This window comes from Sciurus vulgaris, assembly GCF_902686455.1.
Source record: "Sciurus vulgaris genome assembly, chromosome: 14".
Taxonomy (NCBI): domain Eukaryota; kingdom Metazoa; phylum Chordata; class Mammalia; order Rodentia; family Sciuridae; genus Sciurus; species Sciurus vulgaris.
Genome location: NC_136475.1, coordinates 46470651 through 46496432, shown reverse-complemented (window position 1 = coordinate 46496432; position 25782 = coordinate 46470651). Strand labels below are relative to the sequence as shown.

The 25782-nt window shown below is 35.2% G+C and overlaps 2 protein-coding genes across 6 annotated transcripts in view; one reads left to right on the top strand and one right to left on the bottom strand.

Annotated features, from left to right (window-relative positions):
• Positions 1-23401, bottom strand: part of PUS10 (pseudouridine synthase 10) — a 103522-nt gene extending 80121 nt beyond the window's left edge. For 2 of the 5 annotated variants that reach the window (XM_079109714.1, XM_079109717.1), the window contains exons 1-4: positions 22739-23118; positions 19609-19746; positions 16713-16964; positions 15648-15734 (exon numbers count right to left, since the gene is read on the bottom strand). In XM_079109714.1, the coding sequence (XP_078965840.1) occupies positions 15648-15734; positions 16713-16964; positions 19609-19734 (465 nt within the window). In that variant the 5' untranslated portion in view covers positions 19735-19746; positions 22739-23118. The other 3 variants (XM_079109716.1, XM_079109715.1, XM_079109719.1) reach the window with 3 other exon arrangements.
• Positions 23402-23574: 173 nt separating this feature from the next.
• PEX13 (peroxisomal biogenesis factor 13) overlaps positions 23575-25782 on the top strand; it is a 38265-nt gene continuing 36057 nt past the window's right edge. Inside the window, exon 1 of the mRNA XM_079109725.1 lies at positions 23575-23818. Within this exon, the coding sequence (XP_078965851.1) occupies positions 23727-23818 (92 nt within the window). The 5' untranslated portion in view covers positions 23575-23726. The remainder of the gene's footprint in view (positions 23819-25782) is intronic.

The following is a 25782-nucleotide window of genomic DNA, read 5'->3' as shown; positions in this document are numbered from 1 at the left end:
AGAAGAATGAAGGAACTTTGGATTATGTAGAGGGAAATGGGGGGGTAGGAAGTGGGGGAAGGAAAGATAGCAGAATGGGACAGACATCATTACCCTATGTACATGTATAATTACACAAATGGTGCGCATCTACATCATGTACAACCATAGAAATGAAATGTGCCCCATTTGTGTACAATGAACCAAAATGCAGTCTGTAAAAATTAAAATTAAAAAAACTTGTGCACAGCAAAGCAAAATAAAAAATGCTTTGAACTTAGTGATAATAAAAGCTTAAAACATGAAACAGTACTCAGATGAACATATATAACTTAAAGTACTTGTATCAGAAGGAAGCTAGAATAACGATCAAATTATTTTCAAATTATGTAGTAGGAAGGAAAAAATAAGAGTAGGAGCAGAAATATATGAAATAGAGAAGAAATAATAGAGCTAAAATTTGATAAAAATCAAATAAGTCCAATCAAGAAAAAAGCAAGAACATAAAACTTAGTATCAATGGAAAGGGAGCTATCACAATAACCCAACAGATTCTAAACACATATTAAGGTAATATTACAATTGTATGCCAACATATGTGATAGCTTACATAACATGGTCTATATTAGAGAAGGATCCATGTGCTGCTGAGAAGGAAGTGCATTCAGTCATTAATGGATGAAATATTCTATATATATCTATTAAGTCTAAATTATCAATTGTATTTTATACTTCTATAGCTTCTTTAGTTTTGTTTGGAGGATCTATCCAGTGATGACAGAGGTATGTTTAAGTTACCCAGTATTACTGTGATGTGGTCTATTTGATTCTTGGAATTGAGAAGGGTTTGTTTGATGTACATAGATGCTCCACTGTTTGGGGCATAAATATTTTAAATTGTTATGTCTTCTTGATGTATAATTCCCTTAAGCAGTATGAAATGTCCTTCTTTGTCTCTTCTGATTAAATTTGGTTTGATGTCCACTTTATCTGTTATGAATATGAAACCCAGGCTTGTTTACGAGATCCATGTGAGTGGTATGTTTTTTCCCATCCTTTCATCTTCAGTCTGTGGATGTCTTTGCCTGTGAGGTGAGTCTCTTGGAGACGACATATTGTTGGGTCTTATTTTTTAATCCAATCTTCTAGTCTATGTCTTTTGATTGATGAGTTCAGGCCATTAATGTTCAAGGTTATTAATATGATTTGTGTTCCTGGTTATTTTGGTTTATTTCTAGTTTTTAATTTGAGTTAGTTTCTCCTTTGATTGACTATTCCTTTAGTGAAGTTCCTCCCTTCACTGGTTTTCACTTTTTTTTTTTTTTTTTTTTTTCATTTCATCTTCATGGAATATTTTGTTAAGAATATTCTGGGGCTGGGGATGTAGCTCAGTTGGTAGAGTGCTTGCCTCGAATGCACAAGGACCTGGGTTCAATCCCTAGCACTGCAAAAGAAAAAAAAAAAATTCTGAAGTGCAAGCTTTCTGGTGGCAAATTCTTTTAATTTTTATCATGGAGGGTTTTATTTCATCTTCAAGTCTGAAGCTCAATTTTGCTGGACATAGGATTCTTGGCAGGCATCCATTTTCTTTCAGGGCTTGGTATATGTTATATATCCTCGTAGCTTTGAGGGTCTGGGTTGAGAAATCCGCTGAGATTCAAATTGGTTTCCCCCTATATGTAATCTGATATTTTTCTCTCAGAGCCTTTAAAATTCTATTCTCATTCTGTGTGCTGGCATTTTCATTATAATGTGCTTTGATGTGGATCTGTTGTAATTTTGCATATTTGGGGTCCTATAAGCCTCTTATATTTGATTTTCCATTTCATTTTTTAGGTTTGGGAAATTTTCTAATATTATTTCATTGAAAAGTTTGTGCATTCCTTTGGTTTGTATCTCCACACCATCATATATCCTGATAAATCTTACATTTGGTCTTTTCATGTTATCCCATAATTCTTAGAAGTTCTGTTCATGGTTCTTAACATCTCTCTGTGGTGAACTCTATTTTCAAGAATATATATTTTGTCTTCATTGCCTGAGGTTCTGTTTTCCAAGTGGTCTAGTCTGCTGGTGATGCTTTCTACTGAATTTTTAATTTGGTTTACTGGTTCCTTCATTTCAAGGATTTCTGTTTGGTGTTTTCTCAGAATCTCTATCACTTTATTGAACTAATCTTTTGCTACCTGTATTTGCCCTCTTATATCATCCTTTACTTTGCAAATCAGTTTAATTATATGAATTCTAAACTTTTCCTCTGACATTTCTCCCACTGTTGTATCGATAGATTGTGTTATTGGAGTATCTTGGTTTGCTTGGGGTGATTTGTTCCCTTGCTTTTTCATGTTGTTGTGCGTCTACCCATCCAGCAGTATGGATCTGAGGCAGCAGAGTTTCTACTCTGTGGACTTATAGTGTCCCTGAAGGTTTTCAGTACCTCACTGTTTAGGGGAAAACAAACAATAACAACAACCAATGCAAATGATTTACAGCATTAAACCAAATACTTCCTACCATGATGTCTATAGTGTTAATTATTACAATAAACAGAAATAATATGATCAGGGTTGGAGCTGTGGCTCAGTGGTAGAGCACTTGCCTAGCATGTGTAAGGTATTGGGTTCAATACTCAGCATCACATAAAAATAAATAAAGGTTTTGTGTCCATCTACAAGTATTTAAAAAAAAAATTTAAAAAAAAATACGATCAGTTAGTGCCTATAATAAAAACAGCAAGTTTGTGAAAGGGTTTACATTTTCAAAGGGTAGACAGGGAGAAAACAGAAGTGATATAGGATATGATGATTACGTGGGAGAAGGAAAGAAGACAGAAGTAAAAGATTAAAGGAAGAGTGAAAGAGAGCAATATACATTGGCTGTTAGCAGAAGAAAAGAGAAAATCAAGGGAAACAGGTAGGAGAAAAAAATATATATAAAGTAAAAATTTTTTAAAATTAAAAATAGGACTGGGGATATAGCCCAGTTAGCTTGCCTCGCAAGCACAAGGCCCTGGGTTCAATCCCCAGCACCACCCACACACACACACACACACACACACACACACACACACACACACACACCTTAAAAATTAAAATATAAGAATACAAAACAAAACTAAAACACACTAGTCAAACATCCTACTTCACAAAAAATTAATCCATGTAAAATAACTGGCCTCAAAAATGATAGAGATGAGAAGAAGAAGAAGAAAAAGGAAACTGTATAAATGTCCATGTACCATTAAGGTCACAATTAAACTGTGAAAAAGAATTAGAAAAAAAAATCATGAAGAAAAGTTAAAGAATTCTTTCTTGGAGTTCAAAATATTCTGGTTCTATTCTCAGCAGTTTTAGGTGGGTTCTTCTGGAGTGTGATGATCCACCCTCTGGCCTGCTGGAGTGAGAAAGGCAATCCCATAGGCGGAATTCCTGGAGGCAGGATTTAGGAATAGGCAGGCTCCAGGCTCTTCAATGAATACTAATTGGTCTGGAGATTTTAAATCAGCAAACCTCCAGTGCCCAGTGCTTGCTGGTCCACCTTGAAGGGATCTCCTCTGTGTTCTACTCCTGTGGTGGGGGACCCAATTCTTTGTCCCCTGTCACCTGCAGACCCCATATTTCCTGGTCTCCAGTTCAGTCTCCAAACAATTTCTCTCACCCTTCCGAGTTCCTGGCCAGATGCATCTCCCCCAGTTGGTCCTGCAAGCAATTGGACTGGAAGGGGGATGGGTAAAGCTCAGCGGGTTTCCACAACCAGTTGTCTCCTGTTTAAACCTCTCTCCACGTTTGATTTTCTTCTGGTCACTTAAGCACACTCTATGTTGGGACTATATTTCAGGTCAAAGTCAGGTTTGCCAGTATTCGGTTTCCTCAGTTGCCTCCCCCATGCCAAAGCTGAAAAATGGTTACTTCCTTCGTCTTCCACAAGCTGCCTAGAGAGATGGTGGCTTCCCTCCCCACACATGGATATCATGCAGTGAGTCCTTCAGATTTGCTGGGCAATGTCCTTGGTCTCTAAACACTCCGTACTTAGACACAACTTGGGTCTCCCAAAAATCCAGGTCCCTTTAATTTCCCTTATCCCTCTATTACACTCAAGGAGGAACCTCTCTGGCTGATACTTCTGGCCTGCTGTGGCAGCTGCTATGCTGCTGGAGATTTTTTCCTTATTTTATTATATCTAACCTACCATGTCCCTAGACTACTTTGAATGTCCAGTTTTTGGTTCCAGTAAAATCCAACCCCCTTTCCTTGTTCACCCACCTTGAGGAGAGGCTCCCTGTCTGCTTTCTTGGTTTCATACCACAGAGCAGCCAGGAATGCAACCTCCTCTATTCTGCCGTTTTGGATCCCTCTCCCTGAACAATGCACTTTTGAGTGATGAATGGGTCATAGAAGAAATCAAGGGAGAAATTTTTAAAATTTTAGAAGCAAATGAGAATAGAGATACAACATATCAGACTCTCTGGGACACTATGAAAAAGAAAGTTTATAGCTATGAGTTGCTACAATAAAAATCAGAAAGATACCAAATAAGCAACCTCATGATGCAGCTCAAGGCCCTAGAAAAACATGAATGAACCAATTCTAAAACAAGTAGAAGGAAGGAAATAATTAAGAGCCAAAATGAAAGAAATAGAGAATTTAAAAATATACATAAAGGATCAATGTATCAAAGAGTTGTATTGAGAAATGCTTAGCCAAATTAACCAAAAAGAGAGGGAAGATCTAAATTAATAAAATTAGAGAGGAAAAGGGAGATATCACCATAGAGACATCACTGAAATCCAGAGATTCACTGAGAATTTTTTGAAAACTTATATTCTGATAAATTAGAAAATCTTGAAGAAATGAGTAAATTTCTAGATACATATGGACTACCAAAACTCAACCAAGAGGTCTAAAAAACCCAATAACAATAAGATTGAAAATCCTTACAACAAAGAAAAGCCCAGGACCAGATGAATTCTAAGCTGAATTCAACTAGATCTTTAAAGAAGAATTAATCCCAATGCTCCTTAAATTATTCCATGAAAGAAAAAGAGGTGAAATACTTCTAATTCATTCTATGATGCAAATATCACCCTGATACCAAAATCAATAAGGACACATCAAGGAAAGAAAATTACAGACCAATATCCTTGATGAACATAAATGTAAAGATTTCTAATAATAAAATTTTAGTAAATCATATTCAATAATACATCAAGACCATATACAATAATACATCATGATCAAGTTGCTTTCATTCCAGGCATGCAAGGATGATTCAACATACACAAATCAATAAATGCAATTTGCCACATAAATAGAATCAAGGGCAAAATTTAAATGATCATTTCAATAGAAGCAGAAAAAGTCTGACAAAATTCAGCATTCATTCATGACACAAACAATGAAGAAACTAGGGATAGAAGGAGCTTACCTCAACATCCTAAAGCCTATGTATGACAAATCCATAGCAAACATCATACTGAATGGAAGAGAAAAGGATATTCATTCTCACTACCCCATTCAATACAGTATTTTGAAATTTTATCCAGAGCAATTAGGCAAGAGAAGAAATAAAAGGGAGACAAATAGGAAAGGAAGAAGTCAAATTATTACTCTTTGCAGATATTATGATCCTATACTTAAAAGATCCAAAAAGTTCCACCATAAGACTGCTAGAACTAATAAACAAATTCAGGAAAGGAATAAGATATGAAAATCAAAATATTTTCTATACATAAATAATTAATCTGCAAAAAAGTAGGAAAACAACTCCATTTACATAGTTTCAAAAATAAATAAAATACTGAGGAATAAATCTACCCAAGAAGGTGAAAGACCCCTACAATGAAAATTATAGAACACTGAAAAAGACACTAGAGAATGCAAAGACCTACCATGTTCATGGATTTGCAGAATCAATATTGTTAAACTTCCTCAGTAGAATTCTTAAAGCTCAGGAAATAATGCCAAGAATGGGATAACATTAAATTTAAAAGCTTCTACTTAGCAATGGAAACAATTTAGAGCCTGAACAGAGAACCTACAGAACAATTAAAAATCTCTGCCAGCTATTCTTCTATCAGGATTAATACCAGAATATATAAAAAACTCAAAAAACTTAACCCCAAATGAAACAAATAACCCAATCAACAAATGGGCAAACTAAACAAACATTTCTATTGGTCAAAAGACACATAAAAAAAAGTTCTGTATCTTTAGCAATCAGGGAAATGCAAATCAAAATTACACTGAGATTTCATCTTACTCCAGTTAGAATGGCAATCATCAAGAATACAAATAGTAACAAACACTGGCAAGGAAAAAGGAACTCTTATACACTGTTGGTAGGATTGCAAATTAGTGTAACCATTATGGAAGTCAACATGGAGATCCCTCAAAAGACTAGAAAGGGAACTACCATATGACTCTACCACTCCTTGATATTTATCCAAAAGAATGAAAGTCAGCATACAATAACAATACATGCATATCCAATGTTTACAGCAGTGCAATTCACAAATTATGGAACCAGCCAAGGTGTCTGTCAACAGATAAAGAGTGTGGTGTATATACACAATGAAGTTTTATTCAGTTATAAAAAAATTATGTAATTTGCAGGAAAATGGATACAACTTGAGAGGATTATGTTAAGCAAAATAAGACAGAATCAGAAAGTCAAGGGTCATATGTTTTCTCTCATATGTGGAAGCTAGAGGGAGAGGGAAAAAAAGGGGAGATCTCATGAAAATAGAAGGGAGACCCATAGAAGAAGGGGACAGGGCGGGGGGAAGGAAGGAAGGGAGGAAAAAGGGAGGTTCTGGGGAATTCAAAGGATCAAATTATGTCATGGGCAGGTATGAATACTCACAATGAATCCCACTATTATGTATAATTTTAATGCACCAATACATTTTTAAATAAATTATTTTTTAAAAGAACCCACAGAGGGCTTAGGTTGCAGCTCAGTGGTAGAGGGCTCACCTACCACACATGAGGCACTGGGTTCAATCCTCAGCACCACATAAAAATAAAACAAAGATCGGGGGCTGGGGTTGTGGCTCAGTGGTAGAGTACTTGCCTCGCATGTGTGAGGCACTGGGTTCGAGTCTCAGCACCACATATAAATAAAAAAAATAAATAAAGGTCCATCAACATCTTTAAAAAAAAGAATTTAAACAAATAAAATAAAATAAAAGTATTATGTCCACCTACAACTAAAAAATATATTTTTTACAAAAACATGATAATAGGAAGATAACGCCCATGAAGCCAAGGTAGTTACATAAATAAAATACATGATGGAGAGATGGTATAGTTAAAAAAAAAAAAAAAAAAAAAAGACCAGGAAGGCACACCTAAATTCCAATAAATGAGACATTGGACAAATCCCATAACCTCTATGAGCTTTGGTTTCCTGCTCTTCAACTGGAGATGAATGAAATGATTAGATTAAGTGGTTCCTCTACGTAAGGATAAAAAATTTACCCACATGTATCTTTTCAATTCACAAGTACCAGGGACCCACTAAACTTTCAGATATTAAAAAGGGGTTACCTTAAACATAGAAGTTGAGAATTTCCAGACTCTCCATTATGCATTCTTGATAGGTATGAACAGGTTTACACCTGAAGTGGTGGCCTAAGTAGGGCTCCAAGAAATCATGATCATATGGATACCATCATTTAAGTAAGTGCCATAAAAAAGGTAGGAAGTTCTCTTCTAGATGATCACCAGGGTCTCTTAAAGATCTATGATTTCCTTGTTCTAATAATGCAGACTTTCATGCACTGGTATACTCACAGGGGCAAGCTCCTGGAGATACTTTTCATAAGGAAGATAGCCCTGGAATGCTGCATGGAAACACTCATGTCCTGTGAAGGGTTTCAAAAGTTGCAGTCTGTGTACTTAAAACATACCAAGATTACTATCCAACACTGGAGTCACCCATGAAGATTCTACTGAAAGATCCTTAAGGAGCAAAGATGGTAATTTCTATAATTTTGCATGTTTTACAATGCTTCATTCAGCAATCTTGGAAAAATGCTTTACATGGATAAACGGGTCACAAAGAAACTGAAGGAAGTTTAAGACAAATAATCCAACCAAAAATAGGGTTATAAATTCTGAAAACTCCTTAGTTACTAGCTCAGAAAAGGCTTACACAATGAAATGGGCCTTGGATTTGTCTTAAATGGCAAGTGAAAGCAACAAGATTTAAGAAGGGTGACTGTCAAGCAAAATAAAAATTGAGAAGCCAAGGAAATGGAGAAAAAAACACATACCCCATCAAAGAATTGGGTTAATGAAGACAGGCAGCCTAGTTAACACATAAAACATAAACTTGAATGTGATACTCTATTGTAGTCTAATTCCGATCAATGGAATAAAAACAGAAAAAAAGTGCTTTACAAAAAATAAGCTCATCAATTAATAACAGGACAAATTTTACTGAAGTATTCAATTAAGAAAGATCCTAAAATTAATGGTTGGAAATTCAAGAAACCTCTATAAGTACACGCAAAATTTTGAATATGTATATTCTTAGGACAAGCAAATTCATTACTTTCTTCATATTCTAAATGAGATCAATGATCCCAAACTGGTTAAGCACCTACAGAATTTTAAAATATATATATATATATCAAATTTTTTGAATACTCATTTGTCAGGAATTTTTAAAGATAGTTTCTTAAGTAAAAAATGTCACCCCAGAAAAGGCACTACCTTCTATTCTTAGCTATTTTTCTAGGGCTTTGTATAATTTGTAGTACTTAGGGCAAAACGTGGATATATAAAATTATAATAAATGAAAAAAGAAAAGTTTGGATTTGACAAATAAAACTCCAACCTTATCATATTGGATACTGAGAAATAGGGTGTTTCATACAACCAACATCTAAGACACAGTACATCCATTTAAAGTCAATAATCTGAGCAAAATATTTCCCACATGCTACCCATGAAAGACTAATAAACCAAACTGATGGTACAATATTGCCCTCTACTGGATTTAACTAGTAAGAATTAAGTCCCTAAATCATTTAAGGACTTAATGGAATGCTCTTTCCCCACAAATGTGAATTCAGCCTAATATCAGCATAAGTCTGGGACATTCATTCTATAGTAATTTTAGTGTTGCTCTATGGTGTAGAGGTTTAGAGAAATCAACCATGAATACATAAGGTAACAAAAATAATACATTTTTTCCTTAAAACTACATAGGATTTTGGAGTTCAAAAGAATTTCCTTCTATATATCTCTGCAGAATAGTTGCCCAGCCTTGGTTTCGTCATCTTGTTAGAAAATTTACCATCTCTGAAAACAGTCTAACCTGTTCTGGATAATTCCTTATAGACAAAAATCATTTCCCTCCTGACTCTATCCCAGTAACAACGTAATCCCTCTTTCATAAGGAAATTCCTTCAAAAACTTAAGGAAAGCAAATTCATTCCACTGAATCATTTATTCTCCAAATAAAACAATTCAGTTCTTTGAACAGTGGCTCCTGTGACCTTTCAGATCTTTCTACCATAATGAATACACTAAATCCTCTAAGTGTGTGTGTGTGTGTGTGTGTGTGTGTGTGTGTGTTTACGGTGCTGGAGATAGAATCCAGGGTCTCACCCTGTTACGCAAGTGCTCTACTACTGAACTATATCCCTAGCCCTGGTATTTTTCTTTTGTTGCTGTAACAAATTTAGGAATTAAAACAACACAGATTTATTTTCTTATAATTCTTTAGGTCACATGTCCAACATAGGTCTTATTAGGCTAAACTCAAGATGTCAGAAGGGTTAAGCTCCTTTCTGGTTACTTGAGGGGTAAACCAGTAAATCTTTATAAGGAGCAATGTTGACTGGGGTTGTAGCTCAATGGTAGAGCGCTTGCCTTGCACTGGGTTCAATCCTCAGCACCACATTAAAAAAAAAAAAAAAAAAAAAGTAAATAAAGGTATTGCATCCATCTACAACTAAAAGTGTTTTTTAAAAAAAAAGAAGCAATGTGGCATCCCTCTGACCATTCTTTTGTGGTACTGGGGTTGAACCCAGAGGCATTTCACCACTGAGCTACATCCCCAGTCCTTTTCATTTTGAGATAGGGTCTCACTAAGTTGCTGAGGCTGCCCTCGAACTTATAATCCTTTTGCCTCAGTCTCCCAACTTGGTAGGAATACAGGCAAACACCACCATACCCAGCTCTGGCCATTCTTTATAATCACATCTCCCTCTGACTCTGATCTCAGTCAGGAAAGGTACATTAAGGTCTTATCATTAGGTTGAGCCCAAGTGAGTAATTCAAAATAATTTTACCATTTTTAGAGTCCCTAACCTTAACTGCATATGCAAAATCCCTGCGTGTGTATAAGGAAATATATTCACAAGTTCTGAAGATTAGGACATGAACTATACAGAATGCCCTCCCATTTGTCTTTGCTCCATCTACAGCAGAAAGTTCCATTTGAACATGGTACTCCAAGAATGACTGACACTAAGTAAAAGATGATGTTATCTTCCTCATCACAGAAACTATGCTTCTAATAAGCATAGTTTATTGGACAAGGTCCAAAGAGGTTATCTACATCATATCCTTAATTCTTATTGTCTAATAATTTAATTGTCTTATTAACTAATTCTTAACTAAAACCTCTGAGCCATCTCTTTAAAAACAGATTCTAAGCAACTTCTGCTTCCTTCTCTATTTGACAGTTGTTTTTTAAATCCAAGTACAAGAACTTATGTCTATTTCTGTTAAATTTCATCATTAGGCTTTTCCCTGTTCAGAAGATCTCTGGGAATCTTAATTCTAACAATCTATCTATTATACTCTTGACTGTGTCATATATACCTATGGTAAGAGTTCTCATTGCATCACCGATAGAAATTATGAACAGAGTATGAAAAGAGTCCTGTAGCACATCAGAAATTTCCCTGAAGTTTAGTGATTCTTGAATTTCAATATGTACATGAATCATCAAGGAGCTTCTATGCCCTACCTTTATAGATTATGATTTAGGAGATCTGAGACAAGGCCCAGAAATCCATTTTCATCACTTTCCCCCAAGTGAGTTTCATGCGGCTTATCTGCAAGTCACATTTAGGGAGATGCTGTCAAGTTTGGTACTAGTCATTAATCAGCTCCTTTTGGCTGGGTATGGCCAGTCTGGCACAATCCAATTAATTGTTGTCAAGTCCTGCACATGTTTCCTGCTACTTTCAGGAAGCTATCATGAGAAAAAAATCCTGGTTAAATAACTTGCTGAAATTGGGTTGTACTGATGCTACCATGTTTCCCTGTTCTACCAGTTTTGCCAGCTTGAAAAAGGAAGAAATGATGCAGGCATTATTTGCTTTTAGTGAGCCTGTACTATGTTGGCAATCAATTCTTCCTTCTCTCACTGCTCACAATTCATTCCTTTAGTTCCTGATCTAGAATCCTGCCAGGGTTTCAGGGTCAAGTTCATCAATTGGCAGCCAACAGAACCAACTTTGTTCACCTTTGGAAAACTAGAACTGACCTTATCTGTCTCCAGTCATATGGAAAATGTTATCTTTAAAATGTCCTGAAAGATCACAGATAGCCACAAGTTCTTTCTGAATCTTAGAATGTAATTCACCCAGGCCCAAATACTTGAGCCCATTTAGAAAAGTTTTACCATGTGGAGCTTTCATTCTCCCTTATCAATATCCATTATACTCTTTTCAATATTAAAAAAAAAATTCCTTAACAAACAGAAAAGTAGGATTTTTCAGAGTTCTACTTTCTCCATATCATCCAGCATCAGCACATCATCAGCTTCAGATCTGTCTCCTTGTTCACCTTTTTCTTGTTCCAAACATAACTTTAAGTACCCCTCTTTCTTAGCAATTCTAGTAGTCTTTTATCATTAGTGGCCTTAGTTTTCCAGTGGCTATTCTTATAAATCTAAGCCTTCTTACATTTGCATTAATTTGACTTCAACTTTCAAGGATTTCCTTTGAAATTTATCCTCAGTTTACAAAAAACTCGACTGTTGGATTTGGGTGGTTGGGGGGTTCATTGGGCTAGTCATACTATTTTGACATTTTCCAAAATGAAAAGTCAAATTAATGTATAAATATACAGTAAGAGGGCGAGATGCTTCATTTCTTTATTGGAATATATTCTTTTCCCTAAAATTTGTTTATTGCCTGGGATAATTTGGTTTGGATTAATGTCTGAATTATATTTTCTCTGAATTTACTAATCCTTATAATTTACCTTCTAGCCCAAATTCCAATGCCAATTTTCTTTGCCTTTGCTTTGGACTATTTAAAATCCACCTATCAAAAGTCTACAAAACCTTCTAATTCTACCTGTTCCTCCCCTCCTTTCAGGAATACGTTTTTTTTGTTGTTGTTGTTTTTGTTTTTTTTTTTTTTAGTTGTTGATGGACCTTTATTTTTCTTTACTTATATGTGGTGCTGAGAATCGAACCCAGTGCCTCACACATGCTAGGTGAGTGCTCTACCACGGAGCCACAACCCCAGCCCAGAGATGCAAATTTTAAGACGTTAATTTTCCTTTAGGACAGTGGTTCTCAAAGTGTGGTTCTTATAACAGCAACACCAGTGAGTTTCTAAGAAATGCAAATTCCTGGGGCCCACCTGACCTACTGTACCAGAATCTCTCTGCAGGGTGGGGTTTGCAAAATTCCCATAATTCTTATACATGTTGAAGTTTGAGAACCATTACTCTAGGATAAGAAACTGTTCCAATCCAGAAGTTGTCAGATAATATGCCTTTAGTCAAATGTGATTTCCATCAAGTACCTAGATCCTAGAAGTTTCTTTTACTATTGTATCTATTAAATTTTGTGAGTCTTTTGTGCCTATGTGACCAATTTATCACCCCTCCTCACTTTAGCCAAATGGCAAACAGCATACATCTACTCCTCCATCTATCCTTGTTTCTTTCTCATTTTAATCTCCTTTTGACAGTGTTCAGCATTAATTCACTCTCATCTTAGGTCTTAACGTTAGGTATATAATTTCTTGCCATATCATATATTACATATTTCCTTCTAACAAATCTGGGTTAATAAAGACTTATCCTTCCACCATCACATTCAAATGGTTAGCTCAAACCCAGAAATTTACCATGACAGTCATAAGGTATTTGCTCTTCTCCCTTATAATTTCAACTTTATCATTTAAATTTTATATGCCATTATAAACTTTGGAGACTCTAAGTATTAGGTCTAGCTACTTTCCACACTGTTGTATTCTGTGACCTCTAAATACTGCCTCTGTTTATTCTGCTTACCACACCTTAATTGCTGTCTAATAGCGCTTCATCAATTAATTTGCTTATTTTTCTTCTCTTAAACTGTATTCAGTTTAAAGCTGTCCTGATCACACCAGCTTATTTCTAAGAAAACACTTTCAGGAAATGTACTCCAAACCTCCCTCCATATTCTCTGAAACTCAGTGGAAAAATAATGATAATTACAAACTGTTGTCTTTTTTCCTAAACTTTTAAATTAATGTTTAAATGATGATGAATAAATATAATCAGAAATGGGATTGTTAGAGGAGTTTTATATTTAAAAAATATTTTACTTGAGGTCACTCCTTTCCTTGGTCCTTCTGTAAGCAGAAATGTAATAAATACCACCATAATGATAAAATATTTGGTTTCAAATCAAATATTTGATATCAGTGATCATAATTTAGTTCTTAAAAATAGAAAAAATGAAATCATTCAAATTGACTCAATTGTATATTCCACACTGAATTATGAGCTAACCAGCATCAATCAATTCCACGTATACTGATGTTTATTCTACACAGACAAGCAAGTTCTAAGTAAAAATATTTAAAAGATCTAAGCTGAAAGCCACAATATAGAACAAAGCACTAAAGAAGTTAAGAATTCATATTCAAAATGCAAGAATATTCTAAGGACATGAATAATTAGTTTAAATTGGGATATGTAAAATACAGTTTAAAGAGTAATTTATTTTAAGTCTGGCTTGCATAGCATACCTGAACTTCAAGAAAGTAATAAAAGATGGCAATAAAAGAAAGTAACATAATAAAAGAAAATCACAAAATGAACCCTGAAATATAATTTTCTGTAGAAATATGGGACACAAAAGAGTACATTGCATTTAAAACCTTATACTTCTTAAAGATTTATTATTCTTAAATAGATAAAATATGTTACCTAGTAATAGAAAATAATAAAACACTTAACACCAAACTGTTGAAACACTAATTCTCCAATAAATGAAATAGTCATATTTCTGATAAATAGTTTACTAGTTAAAATCAGTTACAAAATGTAAGCCAAATAATTCTGTTTTTTAAGGACAGCATCTTCTATTTTTAATACAGAATATAAATACCTCACAAGTATTTGATAAATATTAAATTAACACTGTCCAAATGATAAATGGACAACCAAGATTTTAATGTAGTAAATTACAGTAATGTAAAATACAGAACCACTTTTGGAAAATATACTTCATATTCCTAATTTTATGCAAACACTGCAACTTTTATAAGTAACTTTGCTTTTGGAAGTCTGTTTCTCTCTACCAAAATTGGACCTGATTTCTCTTATCAGTGAGAAATACTCTAATGATTAGTGAGAAAATGATTCTGTTTATGAACCTCAGGAAATCATCATCAACCCCTTTGTTCTTCCGTTTGCTCAGTTATCTTGTCATCAAGAGATAGTACTTAAACTTATTCTCCTCTTTTTCACTTCCCAGCTCTTATCATTTTATCTATCCTAAATAAGTCTTAATTTAATCTTTAGCCTATTTGTGGCTAATAAACATGCTCAAAGAAAGTGATAGTATAAGATGTAATATTTTGGTGACACTTTGGGATTCTTAGGGAAAGACACTGCAAAAATATAAATGGTGGCTGGGGTTGTGGCTCAGTGGTAGAGCACTTTCCTACCATGTGTGAGGCTGAGTATTGTGGGTTCAATACTCAGCATCACATTTAAATAATAAAAAAAAAAGGTCCTTTGACAATTAAAACAAGAAAGAAAAAAATATATATGGATATAATTAGAAACTCATGGTTATAATTTGAGATTACAGAAATCTATATACTATACTTAATACTATTAACAGAGTTTTTTGTTAACAAAGGAAAAATCTACATATGAAGTTATTATTCTCCTTTTTATCAATTACTACAAGAGATGCATGCCACTTTTTATATTTTTATACTCCAGAAAATAAGAAAATTCATCATAATTGAAATGACCCTTACCCTAGGAATATTATAAAATGCACATATATATCTGCCTTAAAGGATCTCTGGAGTCCAAGGTCAAATGTCCTTCTCTATCATGAATCACACAAACCTAATGCTCAATAAATGTTTATTATTTAATAGAATATTTAAAAAGGAGGCTGTGGGTCTAGCTCTGTGGTAGAGTATTGCTTAGCATGCATGAGGCCCTCGGTTCCATCCTCAGTTTGAAAAAAAAAAAGCAGTCTTGGCATTAATAAACTAACTTAAAATCAATAAATCCTTTTTCATTTATCTATTCAACATGTATAAATTCTTTCAATCATTTAATAAGTACACAAAATGTGTAAAACATAATGGGGTAAGGAATGTTTCCACATTCTTATTTTCAGAAATTCCTAGTATGCATTTTACATATAGTTCTATGTACAAAAAAAGACCTTACCTCTCTTACAGAGAGCTGTGGTGGGAAGGAGACTGAAAATACCAAGTTGGTGAATTCAAACCCAGAGGCCTCAACCTTTTGACACACCTAAAAAAGTATTACAGTTATGTAAATTCCCAAGAGTGGCTAAAAATTTTAAACTTCATATCATGAATTTCTAATCAAGGAGAAGACACTGCAAAAGCTCCAAACTCACATTTTTGGGACTGAGGATGTAGGCTCAGGGGTAGAGCACCTTGCTAGCATGCACCAGGCCCTGGTTCAATGCCTCGCACCACAAAAGAAAACATACACACTATGTATCTCTTTCTCTGCCCTCCCCCCCACACACACACATACATAGTGGGGAACTCTTACAAACTTTCTGAACTTAAATATTTGCTATCACCCTAAAGATCAGTATCACAAAGTACCAAAACAGCCAGGACTGACACCTGCAAAACAATCTGACAAAATGTCAAAATAGTTTTCTGTTAGGTTATCTCATAATTTTTAACTATTTTCAAATAAAATAAAGCCAACTATAGTGTTCATTACAGCAGGAAACAAAAGGCAATCCCACATCCAGTCATTAATCATTTACAAGGCTGTATCACTTATTTTTTCTAAGTAATATTAGCTATGACTAAGAAAGAACTTTTCTCCAACTCCTGAGCTGTGTTAAGCAGTAAAAGAAAAACAAAATGCTATATTTTTCTTCAAATGAATATCACTAATGACTGAAAAATAAGCACACAAATTCGATTGATTTTCAGGTATGTTGATACAAAGGAATGTCAGAATAGCAGGCTTTTCTTTTTCTTTTTTTGGACCAGGGATTTAACCCAGGATGTTTACCCACTGAGCCACATCCTCAGCTCTTTTTATTATTTTGAGACAGGGTCTTGCTAAGTAGCTTAGGGCTTGGCTAAATTGCTGAGACTGACTTTGAACTTGTGATTCTCCTGCCTCTGCCTCCTGAGCTGCTTGGGATCATAGGCCTGCACCACCACACCCAGCAAGAATTCTAAGCTGTAAAACTGAAAATCTCTACATATTTATCCCTATAATAAAAAGACTATTTACCTTTTTAATGAACTCTTTTTCACAGAATTCTTGAAGAATTCCTAGGCAAACATTGCATACATTTGCACTTGAATTTGAGTTATGGGACGCATCTTCAATAATAGAGATCTCACTCTCCCCATTTTGACTCAGATTATCAATCCCATCTTCCAGTTCTTGAAGCCGAATTTTCTTGAGAGGTGGGTTTGGAACTTCCAAAATTAATTCATCTTTTTCAGCTTTCAGAAATTTCTGTAGATGATTGAGTAACTCCTGAAAAGTTAATAAAAAATAAAGGAATGACCATTTTATGATATTCTTAAGGAGTTCTGGATAAAATGAAGTATAAAAACATAAGTGAAAATTATAGCATATCACAGGCTTGCACAATGTTGATTTATATCAATTCTAGAGCAGTCAATCATTTTATTAGCCAGCATTGGGTTTGAGGGAATTTAAGAGAAACTTATGTAACTCCTATTATATATGTATAAATATCAAGAGTTCCATATATCAATTAACTTAAAATCCTAAATCTTAGACAATAAACAAACTTATTAATTTGATCAGTATTTCTTTTTTGTAAGAGTTATTCACTAATTAATTTCAGTAAAAACAAATGCGAATTCTAATTATTAACACATAAAAATGCAAACTGGCCTGGGGATGTAGATGAGTAGTAGAGTGCCTACTCAGCATGCATAAGGCCCTAGGTTTGAATCCCAGCACCCCGCCCCCAAATAAAAAGAAAGAAAGAAAATACAAAGTGAGTTTCCATCTTCCATAATCTCGCAAACACTAACACCTCACAAGTACAATATTTGTTTAATATGAAACCTGATCATTTAGACAGAGTAGAAGACTAAGAAGTAAAAAAAAAAAAAACAATTAAGCAAAAATTTACTAACAAAGTACAGAGATGTTCGCAGTGTTGAAATTAGGTATCATAATTTCAAACCATATATAAATATTAATTGAAAGAAACCCTCTTCTACATTCTGGTTTGCCTAATTTTGTGTGTTAGAATGTAAAAACTAGAATTCCTGTTAAAATATTCTCATACTTCAGATATTCTACTCATGTAAATAGAGGCCTTTTACTGTTTCTTCTAAATTATGTTTTATTATTCAGTCGTTGAATAAATATCTTTTTGAAATTCATTCAGATTACATTTTAATGACTGTAAAGGGAAAAAATCTTTCACTCAATTCATTTCATTGCCATATTAGCTATTCTATTTCAACATGGAAATATTCATACATACAACACACACAAGTATATTATGACCCACACGAATGTTTATTATCTACTATCTGTAATGTCAGCATAACATAGTATGCACATATATGTACACATACCTATATAGCTATGAATGGAACAGATCAAAATTAAATAATACTTTAAAACAGTTTTCAAATTTTTGTATATTTACATAAAATGATATGAACAAACGTTGGTAATACTCAGTCTCTTCATATAATATACACTGTGAATCTTACAACATAATGTCTGAAAAAAATGTATAAGGAAGGTGATGCAAAACCAGTCACATTGTATATAAATGAATATATGTATATATATTGATCATCATAACATATGTACCATTTTCAGTTTTCAAAAGTTTTTCACATACTTTATTAGATATTGTCCCTTAAAATCCTGTGAGGTAGATGTTATCATCATTCCCATTTACAGAAGAGTAAACTGAAGCTGGAAAGCAGAGGAACTGGAATTCAAATCCATGTCTTCTAGCTCCAAATCCTAGGCTTTGGACTCTGACAGACTGTTCAAATCCTAGCTTGCTCACTTAATAGCTGTGTAACTTTGGACAGGTTGCTTAACCTCTCTGTGCCTCAGTTTCTTCATCTGAAAATAGAGACAATCATAGTATGTACTTACCTAATAGGTTATTACTGGGATTATGTTAAGAGCTTGACATATAGTAATGCTAAGTGAATTATGAGCATTATTATTTCTAAAATAATAGGAAAACCCAATTATATAAGAAAAATTATGGTGACTATTAATTGCTGGACTGCTTTTTAAATTTTAAGAAACTGAATATGTATGTGTATGAATGTGTATATATATTTGCACACATATCGTTACTATCTTTGAAAAGAATGTCACTATTAGAATCAAACGTATTTCACAAATATATTTTACGTGAAAGTATCCCACTAAATGACAAAGTCCGCTTATTACCATAAATGTCAAAGATCTCTACACATTACTTTTGTTGTAATTAATGACAACAAGCATTTACTTCTAAAGTGTTCAAATGCAATCATGCACTCGGTAATGTTTCCATCAACAACGAACTGCATATACAAATGGTTGTCCCTGAAGACTATATTGCCTAGGGATGTCACAGCCATCTTAGTTTATAAGAGGGTACTCTACAATGTTTGCACAACCACAAAATCACCCAAGGTCACATTTCTCAGAATGTATCCCCTGTGTTAGGTAATACATGATTTCATCTATTTAGAAATATGACTAGTAATATAGATTACTATATTCTCACTTAAGAGCTCTGAACTACAGCCCTCTCACGTCGCATCTTACTAATACCTAGTAAGAAGCAATATTTTGTGATATTAGGTTTAGATACCTTTTAGGAAAGGCATACATAAACATTCAGTGTACGAGAGAATTCCTCCCCAAAGATCCCTCCACACTAAATATTAAATAATCACTTAAAAAGCAATTCCTAGGGAATAAAAAATTCTATAATTTTTTAAGAAAAAATCCTACACTAATTTTTTAAGGTAATAACAATTCCAAAATTATCATTATCAGTCATTATTTTATTAGTTATTTTATTTAATGAAGAATTATGGAAACTTGCCCTCAAAAGTAGGCATTCCTTTTAAAATACAGAAAACATATCTTAACATAAAGAAAATGGAAATACCTCATATGGATGTTTGTACGGTGCATGAAAATCCACACCACAGAATCTGAAGATACATCTTGGACAGGTGCCAGTACTGAACAACAACTGAGCCACATGCTTATTTTCCTTAGTCAGTGGGAACATACTGAATTGTAACTAGAAAGAAAGAAAAGAAAAAATAATGAGCAGTTTTAGTGTTTTACTGTCACAGACAAGTATACCTTCCCCCTTAGAGATAAAAACTAATTTTTACGTGAAAAACACTATTTTATGCTCTCTAGTAATGCCCTTTTCATTATATGCAAATTCTAAAACACTAACTTGAAGGAAATTTGTAAGATGGCAAGAAGCCTAGTGTGATGGCTCTTGCCTATAAGACCCAGCTACCTTAAAGGCTGAAAAAGGAGGATCCCTTGATCTCATGAGTGCAAGGCCAGCTTGGGCTATATAGCAAGACCCCATCTCAAAAAAAAAAAAAAAAAAAAAAAAAAAATCAAGTTAATGTTTCTAATTGTCAAGAAATTTAGGTTGGCATTCTGCATTATGATAAGTGTGTTATTATAAGCAAGTCAATAAAAAAAATAAGAATGTTTCTTTTTTTTTCTTTTTTTTTTTCTTTTGATGGTTCTGGGGATTGAACACAGGACCTGGCACATGCTAGGCAAGCACTCTACCACTGAGCTACATCCCCCACTCTTTTTATTTTGAGACAGGGTCTCAGTAAGTTGCCAAGGCTGGCCTCTAACTTTAGATCCTCCTGCCTCCTGAATCACTGGGATTACAGGCATGTATGACTCAGTATTGTTTGAGAACAGAGTAGCTAACTCATTAAACTTTTTCTATTAGAAATTAAAAATGAGTTTCCTAGGAAAAAATTCATATCAGTCTATGTTGTATATATTTGGCTAGCCTAAATGATAGTTTAGCAATCAAGTACTAAAACAAATGGTAGTAGGTCCCAAAACATCAACTTTATTTTGATGCTATAATAGCTAAATGTCAACTAGTGTTCAGCAAAATGAGAACAAATTTCCTTTTTTCATTCACAAGTTAAACCCCCAACAAAAATAAATCTCAAAAAATATTGGAGTGTAATTATTTACCTAAAATGTTGCAAATTTTTGCAACCTGAATAAACTCACAAACTATATAAAGAATGGGGGGAAATCCAGTATAAACCTCTTGTTGCCAGGAAGGAAGGGTACTAAAAATTCAAAATTACCTAATCACTGTATGTTTGGTAAAAATAAATCTGATTAGTGAATCAGTCTATCACTTTAAAATGGTGAACTAGTTAGCAGGGCATGGTGACACACACCTGTAATTGCAGTAATATGGGAGGTTGAGGCAGGAGGATCCCAAGTTTGAAGCCAGCCTCAGCAATTTAGCAAGATTGTCTCAAAATAATAATAACAATAAAAAGGGCCAGGATTGTAACTCAGTAGTAAAGTGCTCCTGGATTCAATCCAGATGCAGTATTGGGGATTGAATCCAGGGCTCTGCACATGCCAGGTAAGTGCTCTACCACTGAGCTATATCCCAGCCCCTGAACCAGTGATATTTTATAAAACAATGAATTCATGGCAATATGGAATGATATAACTATGGTCACACAGATAAGACAACAGTACCTTTCAATTTGTATAATTTCATATTTCAAATAAACTTGATAAAAATATGTGGGAGAATGATGTACTTACCAACAGCTTACAATGGAGATGCAAGTCATTATTAGTCTGTTTTACAACCCTTTAAAACTCACTACTTACTTACAAGTCTCTAAATATTTGTGGTTAGTAATCAAGAGAAGTTGATCCTTAACACAAAATAATAAGGAAAACAGTTATGCAATTCTAAAGACCTCTTCATCATAAAAAGCAGTTCAGTAGCCACACTACAAGAATCAGATTGCTTCTGCATGTGTTCTAACTCATGAATATGTGAGTTATCAGGGAAAAGAAGAAGAGACAGGCTTGTCTGGACACCAGATTGAAAAAGTTCAGATACTAAGACAGGTAAATGCTTATTCAGGGTTACCTAAGTAAATCTAAACTCCAGGGTATTTTCAAGAAAGTACTTCAAATGTGGGGAGAACACCCGCTAAAAACTGAAACTGTGTAGTCAAGTCATTATTCTTTACAATGATCAGAATCCCTTACCTGAGACCACTTAGTCTGTTTGATGCCTAGAAGGGACTGGGATTCTGTGAGAAGCTGAATATAAACATTTAAAGTGCATCCCTTGGACTACCCTCACAGAGACACTGTTTCTGGTCTTACCCACTATATTATTTTTTCTTCTCTTTTCCATTGAAGTCAGGGGTTGAATTCAGAATTAATCTTTAATTCAAAAAGAGAAACAAATGCACTTTCTTCCAATAAACAAATCAATAAGTGCTTTAAAAAGACATGTCCTAGTGAAGTTTTTCTTGGGGACTTACATAGTTACATTCAAGTTTATGCTGTCTCCCCTTTGGCTTAAAGACTGAATGTTATTTCTCCAATAAGTTCACTTAGAATAAAGGTGTCATGCTAAGTCAATAAATGACACATTATGATCACCTGGCTCTGAGAAGTTCCCAAACCTGTTTAGAATTACAAAATCTCCTGTCCTGAATAATTTGAAGAAATATAAAAACACTAAAAAAAAAAAAAAAAAAAAAAAAAAAAAAAAAAAAAAAACTCTAGTATGTGTTAATAATTACGCTATGGATTTACAAATCTCTTAACACCATTTTCACCTAGCAATATCTAGCGACTTCTCAAGCACATTAAAAGAGGAAATATGCCTTAAATTTGGTTGTTTCATCTTGAGGTAAAGAAATGCTAGGGCTTCATAAAAGAAACCTGTTGTTCTGTATTAGATTATCTTTGCAGTAAGCCCTGAAGAAAGCGTCTCACGCTGAAAATTTTCCAGTCTTAGTTGCCTTGTTAAGATTTTTGCTTTTTGTTTGCCTATTTGTTTTACAGGGAAAGGGGGGAGGGGAACCCTCAGGAAAAAGTTGCAACAGAATCGCCTCCTACGTGTCAGAATCCCTACTGGGACTGAATCCCTTCTCCACCAGCCAACCATAACCAGATCAGTTTCTGATTTAATATAGAAGAACGACTTTCTTGTTATCTCTTGGACGATTACAACAACCACTTACCGAACAGGAAGCAAGGAGCAAGGCATGAGAAAAACCATGAAAATGACCAAACTGAGTCTTCCACCTTACAATCTTTTAAAATTAATTTCCATACACACGGGTGTCACTCATCCTGTGGTGTGGGGATGTGGATTTCAAGGGAAGGAAGTGCTCAAGACTTCAGTGTGCTACAGAATCTAACTTGGGCTGTTGGAAATTTCATCCCCAAGGTCTAATCTCGAGTCTGTTTTGGCCAAGCAAGCCCTTACCCTCTTCGCTCAGGTTCAAGAAACTTTGCATTCACCCTTCCCAACAAAGCCACTACAACGGTAGGGAAACGACCCCGCCTCTAGCCACACATTTCTAGCACCCGGTCCGCAGCCCCTCTTCTCAGACCTCCCCGCCTTACCTTCTCCCAAGATGCAGAAACCAAATATTTAACCCCTTCCGGCCCTCAGAGGGAACCGGGAAGACTAAAGACAACGCACCTATTGCGCTTTAGCAATTCTGTCCCCCGAGGAAACCAGGGCTTTAGAACGAAAGGACCAGGCCTCTCTCGCGAGGAAAGAGTGAACTTCCCCGTTTGTTTATAGGGAACTCTGCAACATTGCTGGTTTACAGCCTCACACCCTACTTCCCTCACTAGTGCCAGAGTGCGTGGGACATCACACCCAGCTGGAGAGGTCTAGTCCCCGGGAATCCTTCGTGGGACTTCGCATCTAGAACATTGTAGCCGCTACCAGAAATGTCGATGAACACTTAGTCCTAATTTTAGAATAGAAACTATTTCTAGGGTAAATAAAAAATATATCATTTCTTCCCATAAATTAGTGGTATCCTCCTGCTCTCTTGTCGCAGCTGACAAAGTACCATGAACCTGCCCTGACTTGCAGGAGTGCGCGGGGTGGAGAGTTCGGTTTTCTGCCAATTACGCCTGACGCTCGAGGTGCTGTTGTACCGAGGCCTGCACAGTCCTGGCTGGGAGCCGGAGCCGAGCAGAGGCGGAGAGATGGCGTCTCAGCCGCCCCCTCCCCCGAAACCTTGGGAGACCCGCCGAATTCCGGGAGCTGGGCCGGGACCTGGACCCGGCCCCACTTTCCAGTGAGTGTGGGACTCTTTGGGAATCGAGTTTGGTGGGCCAGAGCGGGGACTTGGCTGGCGGCAGTTGAGGCCGTTATTGAGGAGAGATACCTCCTCCCCGTTTCTTCTGGCTTCCTATCTTGGGAGGGAGGTGGGGTCGAGTTGGGGCCGGGACGCTTGTGGAGAAGGCTTCAAAGACTGACAGCTGTTTCCAATCCAACAGCGACGTTTTCCCTAGAGCTCCGGGGCGTCTCGCTGGGTGCCGCTGCTTGTAAGAAAAGGGGTCGGCTTCCTGCCCGTTTGTTTTTGCGGGACAGGGGCAGAACTGCTTGACCCACTTCAAAGCTTAAGGCTTTGGTTCTGTAGCAGTTGAGAGCGGCGTTTGCCTAACCCTAGCATCGAAAGAGAGCAAAAGTCATTAGTAAAAGCTGTTTACGACCTCACAAGAAGTTGGTGAAAGCCCAAAAGGTCACTTTTACGCAACTGGAACCCAACTTGGTATTCTTTTCCAGCATATCTCAGCTAATGTTTCGAACTGAGATTTGGAGAGGAACTCTAAAGCAGTTCTAGACCCGTGGATGGTCTGGGGGTGTCCTTTCTGTGCACAAAGGTATTTTTCTAGGGCCTATAGTTTTTTGTTTTGTTTTTTTTAGTCAATACCAAATAGGTCTGCAACTTTTAAAAGGTGTAAACATACAGAATTAGAAGATTCACGACCGTGTTTTTTTTTGTGTTGAGTAAATGGACATCTTAATTCAGTTGGTGTGATTCCAATATATTCTTGTAGGTTGTCCCAACTCATACAAATCCCTAATACATTGAAATGTACTTATACTGTGTTCAGAAATCTTCTAATCTTGTTTACACGCTAAAATGCTTGTATACAATAACCGATGCATAGCTATAACTTTAATTATTCTGTTAAGTTAGGCCATCTTTTTAAAAAAAATTTTTTAGTTGTAGATGAACACAATACCTTTATTGTATTTATTTATTTTTATGTGGTGCTGAGGATCAAACCCAGTGCCTCACATGTGCTAGGCAAGCGCTCTACCACTGAGCCACAACCCCAACCCCTTTTGCCACCTTTTTTAATGAGTGATTCTTTTTTCCCATTTAGACTGCTTGTTAGAAGAAAGAGGTTTTATTTTTTCATGTTAAAGTTCTGCTGAAGTAAAATTAACCATTTCCCCTTTTACTTTCATTTGAAATGTTTTTTAAAAACACAGACTGGTGTAAGATAATGTTTCTGTATTCACCACCCAACCTTAAGAAATGTTAATATTTGACAGATTTGCATCAGATTTTTTTAAAAACAAAAGATAATTAAACCCTCCCATTCATTCTTCTTTCCAATAGTAACTATCATCTCTATTTGGTGTTTAGTATATCCAAAAATGTTTTATATACTTAGGTTCATTGTGATAGATAGATAGATAGATAGATGTATGTATCTCTAAAGTTTAAAAACATACTAAGCAATAATATATAACTTTACACTTTTCTGTTGACTGTCTTTATCAATTTGTGAGAATACTTCATTGTGTTTTGTTAATACCTTTCAGTTTGTGACTTCTCTTTATACTCACTTTTGTACAGATGATTTTAATTTTAATATAGCCAAAATTGTCATATTGTTTGTGTTTTTGTCTTAGATAAGAAACCACTTCTATCTAGATTAAGAAAGTTTTGTCTATATTTTCTTTCAAATGTTCTGATTTTCACATTCTGATCTTTAATCCACCTGGAACTGGCTTTGATATACAGAAATTATTGTAAAGTAGGAAATCTAATTTATTTTCTGTGTGGATAACTAGTCATCCCTGCATTATTTATTGGGTCTATTCCATCTTAGTTTATAATGTGGTCTATCTCATACCAGGTTTTCTTAATTGTGTGGTTCTTGTGGAGAGACTATCAGACTTGTTCTAGTAATCTATTTATCAGTTCTTTTGCTAGCACCACACTGTCCTGATTAGAGCTTC